Source organism: Alosa sapidissima, chromosome 23, assembly GCF_018492685.1.
Source record: "Alosa sapidissima isolate fAloSap1 chromosome 23, fAloSap1.pri, whole genome shotgun sequence".
Taxonomy (NCBI): domain Eukaryota; kingdom Metazoa; phylum Chordata; class Actinopteri; order Clupeiformes; family Clupeidae; genus Alosa; species Alosa sapidissima.
The window spans coordinates 3,082,349-3,092,595 of NC_055979.1; the positions used below are offsets into that span (position 1 = coordinate 3,082,349).

The window sequence follows — 10,247 nt, forward strand, 5'->3', positions numbered from 1 at the left end:
CTCTCTCTCTCTCTCTCTCTCACACACACATACACACACACACACACAGCCATAAACAGGGGGCTGTAGTTCCGTGTGTGTCAGGCGGCAGCTTAAGAGATTCTTGCATGAAAAACACACAGTGGTAAAAATGAAGAGTGCCTTTTCCACTGGCTGGCCCTGCGCTGCTCACTGGAGTGTGCCGCCAATTTCAATACAATATGGAGCCTCTGATAAATCTCACCCTCTGCATCCACAAAGCCCCTCATAAAGAGGGAAAGTGGGAGAGGGGGAAGACAGAGAGAGAGGACTGAGATGTGCGTCGATGAGACGTGTGTGTGTGTGTGTGTGTGTGTGTGTTGGGGTTGGGGGGGGGGGGGGGGGGGGGGGTGGGTGACAAGTACTTCTCTCGCACACACATGCATGGGCACTCACCAGGGAGGCAGTGTGTGTATCTGCCAACATCCCTGGAATGCTCCTGTGTCCCCTACTTACCTACACACAAATGCATTAAAGTTACACACACACACACACACACACAGACATAAACATAAACATACAAAACCCATTCTCACATTCATTTCTCCCCATCCTCTGCTTTCACTCATCTCTCTCTCCATCTCTCTCTCCTCCACTCCAAAACCTCCCCTGTCAAATGCCTCTCCTCCTCTCCTCTTCCCCTCGGTCCATGTCTTCATGCAAGGACATCTGAATTAGCTTGCATGGCTACACTCACGTTTTCCCTCCGTCTCTCTCCCTCGCTCCCTCTCTCCTTGCCAAGGCCAGCATCACTGCATCATACCATAAATAAACAAATAAATAAACAAACAAGCCAACGCACACGGCTACAGCCCCGACTACACAGACATCAGTTCATTCCTCAGCTGATTATCCTTAATTCTACTTCAGTCTCTGTCTCTCTGCATCACACACACACACACACACACACACACACACACACACACACACACACACACACACACACACACACACACAGAGTTTGTGTTCTATTTTAGATCTCTCAGTATTCGAGGTCACAGTTTGCTACACAAGACTGCCGTTCAAACAGAATTGTGGTGCAGCCGAGCTAGAACTGTTGACTGATTGCCCTGCTCCAAAGAGCAAAAATGAGTGTGTGTGTGTGGTTACGTGTGTGTGTGTGTGTGTGTGTGTGTGTGTGTGTGTGTGTGTATGTGTGCACAACTGTGCATGATTGAGTGTGTGTGTGTGTTTGTGTGTGTGTTGATGCGTGCAGGTTGATCTGTCAACAAGCTCTCCCAACTCCTCTCTGACCAGTGCTTATCTTGCTTAATGAGAGAGAAGGACTCCATGGGGAGGTCCTTCAACGTCTAATTGTGGACATCCTTCAGGGGTGTGTGTGTGTATGCGTGTATGTGTGTGTACATGTGAGCGTATGTGTGTGTGTATGTGTGTGTGTGTCCATGTGTACATGTACATGTCCGCGCACGTGTGTGTGTATGTGTCCATGTGTGTGTATGCTTGCAAGGCCAGTGTGTGCCTGTGCATGTGTGTGTGTGTGTGTGTGTTTGCAGTGGGGGGGGGTGGGGGTGGAAAGCCCACTCTCTCTGCTTCTGCTGACCTTTATAAATGATGCGTGTAAAGAGGAGAAACTCTCTCGCCCTACACACACACACACCATATCCTGCACACAGGCGTGCGTGCGCACACACACACACTCCACCACCACCCCCCCCTCCAAACTCCCTCTGGTCTTGCCGCCCTCCTTGCCTTGTCAAATGAATTACAACTCCCATGTGCCCTCCTTGACCTCTCCTAGTCAATTGACCTCTCCAGAACAACTTAATAAACAAAGGTTGTGTGTCTGAGTGTGCCTGTGTGTGTATGTGTGTGTGTGCATGTGCGTGCATACTGTGTGTGTGTCTATGCGTGAATGTGTGTCTACTGATGTGTGTTGGTGCCCTTCAATGTGTATACGTGTGTGTCTGTGTGTGTGTGTGTGTGTGTGTGTGTGTGTGTGTGTGTGTGTGTGTGTGTGTGTGTGACTGCAGTGTGATCCTGAGCGTAAGGCACTGAAGCAGTGGCCTCACTGTGCAGGACTGGGAATGTGACCAGGCTCCCGCTGTTCCTGTGATCACCCTCCTAAAGCCAGCAGGGAAAAATATCTACACACCCACCCACACACACACACACACACAATCCCTCTCTGCTTCCCAAAATCCCGTCTCCTTTTTCCAATCCCTATCCTCTGTCTCTTCTTCTCAGAGCTTGACAGCCCTGAGCCACTGGTGAGGAAGAATGTCGCCACCTACAGGCCACTCTGGAACAGCCTCGCTCCCCCCTGCCTCACCCCGAGCTTTCCAAACCACCAGCCACTGGTGGATTATACAAAGAAACACTCCACTGCGATCCCAGACACAAGGGACCCAGTTTCAAGTGGTGTATCAAAGCGCAGAGACGTTCAAATCATAATAAATAATACACTGCCACGGCAACTACGATGCAAAACAATTACACCCGATGCCGAGCGCGTTATGATAAATAATCAGACCAAAGCATGCAAGGCAAATATGATTTTATAATCCAGTCACTCCTTTAATTATGACACCGCTTTCAATGTGAGGCAGCATTATGCGCTAGGCGACACAGGGGACCAGGATCCTAAATGGCTTTTCAGGCACAGAGAGAAAGACAACGGGTGGTGGCGGTACTGCTGCGGATTGGGCTGGGGGTGTAGGGGGCCGGTTGGTGGTAGAATAAAGAATACCCGCTCTCCTTCTCTTGAGGAATGGAGGCTTGGATCACTCTTAACCCTGATTCAATGGCTAAGTAATATGGCCCCGGTGCCTTAAGCAGAATTAAGCATCATTAGGAACCATCCGTCTCCCTCCGCCCAAAATGAAATTACGCTGCTTGTTGTGTTGGAGCCAGCCCTGGGCTGTGAGGCCTCTTCTCTCTTCTTCCTTTTCACTCACATCTTCCATCCTGCCTTCCTTCTCTCTCTCTCTCTCTCTCTCTCTCTCTCTCTCTCTCTCTCTCTCACTGCTTCCCCCTCTTTTTCTTTTTTCCCCTCTTCTTTTTCGCGCCTCATCTCCCCTCTCCACACTTGGGCCAAGCTCCGGTCAAGCTCACCCAAATTACTGTATGCCTGTAGAGCACTGTCACGGAGGCAGCTTGCTGGTGGACATGCCACACACACACACACACATCTTCTCCTGCTGCCCGAAGCACTGCTACCCCTCACTACTCTCTCTCTCTCCGTCTGCTCCTATTTGTTTATATCCCTTTATTTATTCATCGGCTGCTGGCAGCGGTGACAGATGTGGGGAGTTGGGAGCCCGCCCCGCCCCACGCACCCCCAGATCGATGGAGGCACGGAGGGTTGGGTGGAGGGAGGGCCGAGGGTTTTATCTTTGTTTCTTGACGTTTTTCCCATAACTGATTCAGATACCCACTAGCCTGGATATGGGTGTGTGTGTGTATGCGGACAGAGAGAGAGAAGGGAAGGGAAGTGTGTGTGTATTTGTGTGTTTGTGAAAGGGAGTGTGTGTGTGGGGTCTACAGAGGAAGGAGGCCGGTATTATATTCCTCTGTCAGAAACTGGATCCCCGCGTTCGGCTACTGGCTCTGGAGCGAGCGCCCGTAATACAATGCAGGACGAACTAGAGGGGACCCAGCGCTGGAAGATTTCTCTCTCTCTCTCTCTTGCCCTCCCCCTCCTCCTCCACTCCCTCTGTGTGTCTACCTCCGTCTTTGCTCTTGTTTGTTTTCTACTGCAGGAGTGAGAGGGCAACAGCAAAGGGCAAGGTAATGCTGAGGTCTTTTTCTCCTTCGTTTACTCTCGCTCTCTCCTCACTCACTCCCTCCCTCTCTCTCTCCCTCTCCCTCTCTTCCTCCTGGTTTGTTTTCTGCAGAAGAAGCATGGGGGCCATGGCGCTGAGCTTTGCTGAGGTAATTCATCAGTAATGGATCGGCCGCCAGTGGGGCTGAGCTCTTGCCAATTATTTTGTTCACTTATTAGGAGGGCTGGCCTCTAACGGCTCTGCCCCCAGAATGTGACCCACAGCTGGACACAATGGGACAGCCAGACACATACTTTGAAAACCACTCTCTCTCTCTCTCAGTCTTCCTCTCACACACACACTACACACACACACACTGAACTGTGCCCATGCACATAGACATAGAAGTACTAATGACACACACACAGTAGATACACACACACACACACACACACACACAATTGCACAGAGGACCAGAATATATAGAATGCAGACAATCACACACACACAAACTGAGCCATGCTCAAGCCCATAGACACAGAAGCTTGTAGCCTACAGACACACACACATACACACACACCCACACTGTCAAATACTCTGGAGAGCACTTGTCGACGAAAGCTGCCTGAAATGTGTCTAATATAATGGTGGCAAAGACAGCAGAACTACAAGCTCGGAACAAACTCTCAACACACACTTACACATTCAAAGGAAACACCCACTGGTAGGCCTACCGCAATTCTGTCCTTTCAATAAAAAAGTGACTGCAAATAATTAGCCCTTTTGGCAGATGTGCTGTGAAAGAGGTAAATGCTAAGTTGGGAGGCTAGCTGGGCTCCAGCTGCTAGTGCACTCCGACTGCTTTAGAGCCTGTGCGCTCATTTGACATGACAGTCACCAAACGCTTTTCAACCACAGGCGCACCTCTCCTTCCCCAGCACACACACACACACACACACACACACACACACACACACACACACACACACTCAGCGGCTTAGCCAAATCTTTCGGCACAAATAAGCATCAGCACTGGCGAAGGTGGGGGGAGAAAAAAACACAAGAAACAAGACAAAAGGGGGGTGCTCTCTCTTTTCAGGGAAAAACAATCCCATCAGCTCTTGGGAATCGACTGGGCGACACACTATCCTGACTGCTTACATCCCAACATCCCGCGCTCCGCCTATTAATGATTCAGGAGAGATCATACGCGCAAAGGCCTCGGCCGACTCCCGAGGTATCAATTTATAGGGAGAGCCATGCGGAGGATCTAAAAATAAAATAAACAAATGTGATTTCATCCTGCATACAATCAGAGCTCCCCTTGGAGAGCAGCGGGAAGAGAGGGAGAAAAGAGGAGAAAAATGGATAGATAGAGAGAAAGACAGAGAGAGAGAGGGAGATGGAATGGGAGAGAGAAAGAATAGAGGCAGAAGAAGAAAGCAGAACTGAGGCAGATGAGAGAGAGAGAGAGAGAAACAGAGAGATGCTGAAGGGGGGACAGAGGCAGAGTGAGAGAAAGAGGGAGAAAGAAGGAGAGAGGGAGGATTTGTGCACCCCCCCCTGTGAGGCAACAGTGGCAGCAGCAGTAGACACCGGAAGCTCCTCATTGATCGAGGCTCTTTTCATTTGCTGTGAAATGGCTGTACACATTTTCTGAACGAGAGGCAAATCAGTGCATTCTGGCATTTATTAAATAACAAGCCCAACTCCACGGCTAAGCCAGCCCATGTATCATAACTGTCTGGCTGTGCCAGTGAGCACGACTACACAATGCCTCTCCGTAACAAAATTACACACCCTGCTCGATTTCCACCCAAATCCATTACCCTAAAACTACACAAGCCAATTGAAGGATTTCAATAAAGATGAATAGACGCATCACGGCGAAATGAAGAATGCATTATTCACTTGTTATTGTCATGTTATTTCTGCTTAAGAGCTGGACATTTCCAGCTTTGCCCCTACTGCACTGCACATATCGACCAGAACCTGGGACAGAGACTGACTGGACTAGGCCCCCGCGCGCGTGTGTGTGTGTGTGTGTGTATGTGTGTGAATGTGTTTATGCATCTGTGGGTGACTGTGTATGTTGGATCCACCACTGATGATTGTGCATTGTGAGTGTGTCTGCATGTGTATGTGTTAGAGTGCTCAGACATTTTAGCAGCTGCAGGCATGAGTGAGTGAGTGAGTGAGTGTGTTAGGGGAGTGGGTGACCAGCAGAAACAGGTGATTGAGGAATGACAGGAGTTAAGGGGCAGTGGGGTGTGTGTGTGTGTGTGTGTGTGTGTGTGTGTGTGTGTGTGTGTGTGTGTGTGTGTGTGTGCGCGCGTGTGTGCGTGCATGACCTGGAGCGAGCACAACCCATCACAAGCATGCGCGCGCGTGTGTGAGTTGTGCGCGTGGGGTGGTGCCTACCTGAATGATGGACATCCTGTTAGTGGGGGTTTCGGTGGTGCTGGTGACGGGCCCCGTGAAGCTGGTGTGGCAGCCGACGGGCCCTTGCGGCACGGGCAGGTTGTTGGCGGCCGGCTTGAGGTACATGACCTCGGAGCGCGGCGAGCTGAGGGGCAGGCGCGTCTGGTAATCGAAATACATGGGAGAGGTGGCGAGCGACGGGCTGCTCACCACGTTCATGACGTTCATGGCGTCGCGCTCCTCCACCTCACTCTGCACGAGCATGATGTCGTTCTTGTTGATCTTCTTCTTCTTGCTCTTGCCCAGCTGCGGGTGCGAGTACTCGGCGATGCGGCAGTTGTACGTGCGGATCTCCTTGTTCTCCCGCTTGCACTTGACCACGATGGTGACCATGGCGGCCAGCAGCATGATGGAGATGATGCTGAGCGTCACGATGAGCGGCAGCGACATGTCCCAGCCGTGCCGCTCGGCGTTGATGCGCGGCTCGCCCTCGGGGAGGGTGCCCGAGTAGGCCTTGATGATGAGCTTGGCGTTGTCGGCGAGCGACGGCTTGCCGTGGTCCGAAACGCGGATGACGAGCTCCACGACCGGCGCCACCTCCTCCCAGAGCGGGTGCGCGGTGCGGACCTCACCGGTGGTCGGGTCGATCTCGAACAGGTGCTCCTCGTTGCCCTCGGTGATCTCGTAGGTGAGTCGCCCGCTCTCGCCAGAGTCGTTGTCCACGGCGCGCACCGTCGTCACGATGTGCCCGATGCCCACGTTGCGCGGGACGTGGATCTCCGCCGTGTCATTCTGCAGCAGCGGCAAAACGATCACGGGCACGTTGTCGTTGACGTCCAGGATGTTGACGCGCACCGTGGCGTTGCTCTGCAAGTGGGGTGAGCCCGAGTCCTTCGCCAGCACCTTGAAGTCAAAGTACTTGGTCTGCTCGTAGTTAAAGGCCCGCAGGGCATAGATGGCACCTGTGGAGGCCGTGACCCCCACAAATGTCTGGATGGAGTCGCTGCTGACGTTAGAGGGCAGCAGTACGTAGGACACGGTTCCGTTCATGCCCAGGTCAGGGTCAATGGCCAGAACTGAGCCCATGTACTCACCGGGCACGTTGTTCTCAGAAATCTGCATGACATATACAGGCTTGGTGAAGTGCGGCGCATTGTCGTTCTCGTCCAGGATCTTAACGGTGAAGGACTTGGTGGAGTTGAGTGGCGGGTTGCCGTTGTCCTTGGCCAGGATGGTGATGTTGTACTCGTCCTGCAGCTCCCGGTCCAGCGGCTTGTCCGTCACCACGGTGAAGAAGTTGTCGTAGTTCTCCTCTAGCTTGAACGGCACGTTCCCCAGCACGCGGCACTGGAGCTGACCGTTCCGGCCCGAGTCTTTGTCTGTGACTCGCACCAGAGCGATGACCGTCCCTGGGGGGGCCGCTTCGCTGATGGCCCCCTGTCGCACAGACACAAAGTTGATGGACGGCCAGTTGTCATTCCTGTCCGACACTTTAACAGTGACTTTACAATGGCCAGGAATGGGATTGGGCCCTTGGTCCTTTGCCTGGACATCAATCTCTATAATTGGGTTTTCCTCATAGTCGATTTTCCCCTGAATCTTTATGACACCTGTTTCAGGGTCTATAGAGAACAGTTCCCTGATCCGGTCTGGCGTGTAGCCACTAAATGAATAAACAATCTGCCCGTTACTGCCTTCATCGGGATCTGTGGCATTTAAATCTATCAATACTCTTCCGGTTGGGGTGTTCTCAGGAACCTCAACCACATAGGAGGGCTGCTCAAACACCGGGCTGTTATCATTAGAATCAATAACTTTTACATTAATCTGCATGGTACCAGATCGGGGATATTCCCCTCCGTCAATGGCTGTTAGGATCAGTGTGTGATGGCTACGTTCCTCCCGGTCTAACGGCCTCTGAATCACCAGCTCTGGGAATTTAGTTCCGTCTCCTCTTGATTTTACATCCAAAGAAAAGATGCTGTAATCATCTCGTGTGATCTGATAGGTTTTCAGCCCGTTCTCCCCGGAGTCCAGGTCATGCGCGGCGGTCAGGGGGAAGCGAGTGCCTGGAGCCGCATTCTCAGCGATCTCAAGATCAATCACGTCGTTGGGAAAGGAGGGGGAATTATCGTTTATGTCCTGTATTTCGATTTTAATCATGAATATTTCTGCGTCGTTGGCAAATACCTCCATGGAGAGCTGGCACTTGGGGTTTCGTTGGCACAACGTGTCCCTGTCAATCCTCTGCTTAGTCCTGAGCAGTCCGCTCGTGGGGTCCACGTCTACGAGATGCCGGGCAGAATTCTCCAACACCCTGAAGTTGGATTTCTGGCCCGTTACATTTATTTCAATGTTAGCATCTTTGGCGAGATTACCGATTATAGTGTTCTGTTTTTGCTCCTCGGGAACAGAATAGTTCAAGTTTTTCAGAGTTAGGGCTTGAGCCCATAAACAGAGGAAAAACAAAATAGAAAGATACATCCCTTCAGCGTGTGCGCCCTTGATACCGATGCGTTTTACGCTGCCGACCTGTTGATTTGCTCGGCAAACCGGCGATTTATCCACTCAGTTACGGAAAGGGGAGAGCACTTCATGACGAGAAAGGTATAAAGTCATTTTGTCCTTCATTCATTTAAATGTCCGCTTCTTTTCTCCCGTGATGATTTTTGTCGTGTCCTTTTCTCCACAACAAACAGTGCTGCTGAACACCTAATTTAAATTCTGCTGAGCGCCCAGACTCATCGGAGGCATCACCACAATCCGGTTTCCACCAAATGAAACAGCCGTACTGCGTCCCTCCGCCTGAAAAACAGAGAGAAGAAAACATTTGTTCTGAATAAATTGATCTGCAATTCATTTCAGATTCAAGCAAATGATCCAAATGCCGCGTTTCAGGCAGAGATGGGAAAGGCAACACCTTTGCTCTGATATGCGCATTCTCACCTCTGCGACTTTACGAAATGCACAGCTAACACGTAATTCTTCCTTCTTTCAAAGAGGATGTAGACAGCATGTCAATAATGTAACCTTGAGAAGAACACAGACGCCTCAAAACAGATTTATGTGGGCTACTTGGTATTCTGGTGGCTTCTCCACATGTAGGTTAATTTATGCATCCACATTTCGCTATGAAGTGACTTCTCTATTCCACAAAAGCTACAGAAATCCAACACTTCTTTAGGTAATTCTAATGGTAACATCAATGTAAATCCATTTTCCTCTAAAGCGTTCTTATATGCTTAACCAATGCAATCTCTTGAGCAAACCGTCTTGAGGCAACCCGATGAATACAAATGTGTTAAAATAAGCTTCTTTAACGCGCACACACGCATAATCCCTTCATTTAATGGAATCCAAACGCAACCCCAAACAGCAAAAAATGAGGGAGGAAAATGACAAGAAGAAAAGACAATAAAGACGAATGACACACTTCTACCGTCACTGTTCATCCCCCGCGAGGCTCGGTGGCTTCCTTAAGCTGTTGCATCCATTCTGACACGGTCCCAATTTCAACAGAGCAAAACTGACTGCGGTGTTGGAACGCCAGCTACCCAACAGTCTCTTAAACCACCACAGCTTTGCTGTGGAGTAGCCTACGTGTTGATTAAAAGACATAAACTTACCCTATGGTTGGCTACCCTGAAAAGAGAGACGGATACATGAAAATACAATTCATAATCCCCCTTGCGCCAGCCTGTTTCTGTCAAGGTGTTATAGAAGCCCAGGTTGATGCTCGCTACAGTACATGGAAGTCAAACTGATCCAGAAAAGTAGCTCTGCCTGTAATTTCAATGAGCCGCGTCCTCTCTCCTGTATACCCCTCTCTTATTAGAATGCAGGGACTTGCCTTCGCTCGGCTCCGTGGGCTATGCAGTGAGTCACGGCTTTCCCCTGAAGAATCTTTATGAGAGATGTGAATACCAAGACGGAAAAATTAGATCCACGAAGAAGGATATTGGCAATGTGATCAGTCCTCTCGCATGCTGCATTGACGCGACTCGAGACATCCCCGTGATAGCATTGTCCTTGTCTGTCAGTGCTGTATGTCCACACTTGCTTTGCGACAGAAGCGCAGTCAACCAG

General features: G+C 50.6%; 1 protein-coding gene across 4 annotated transcripts in view; it reads right to left on the reverse strand.

The window, feature by feature from the left end:
• Positions 1–9,996, reverse strand: part of pcdh17 (protocadherin 17) — a 68,292-nt gene extending 58,296 nt beyond the window's left edge. For 2 of the 4 annotated variants that reach the window (XM_042081545.1, XM_042081544.1), the window contains exons 1-2: positions 9,788–9,996; positions 6,372–8,966 (exon numbers count right to left, since the gene is read on the reverse strand). In XM_042081545.1, the coding sequence (XP_041937479.1) occupies positions 6,372–8,645 (2,274 nt within the window). In that variant the 5' untranslated portion in view covers positions 8,646–8,966; positions 9,788–9,996. Of the gene's footprint in view, positions 1–6,161; positions 8,967–9,787 lie in introns of all 4 variants that reach the window. The other 2 variants (XM_042081543.1, XM_042081542.1) reach the window with 1 other exon arrangement.
• Positions 9,997–10,247: the final 251 nt, after the last annotated feature.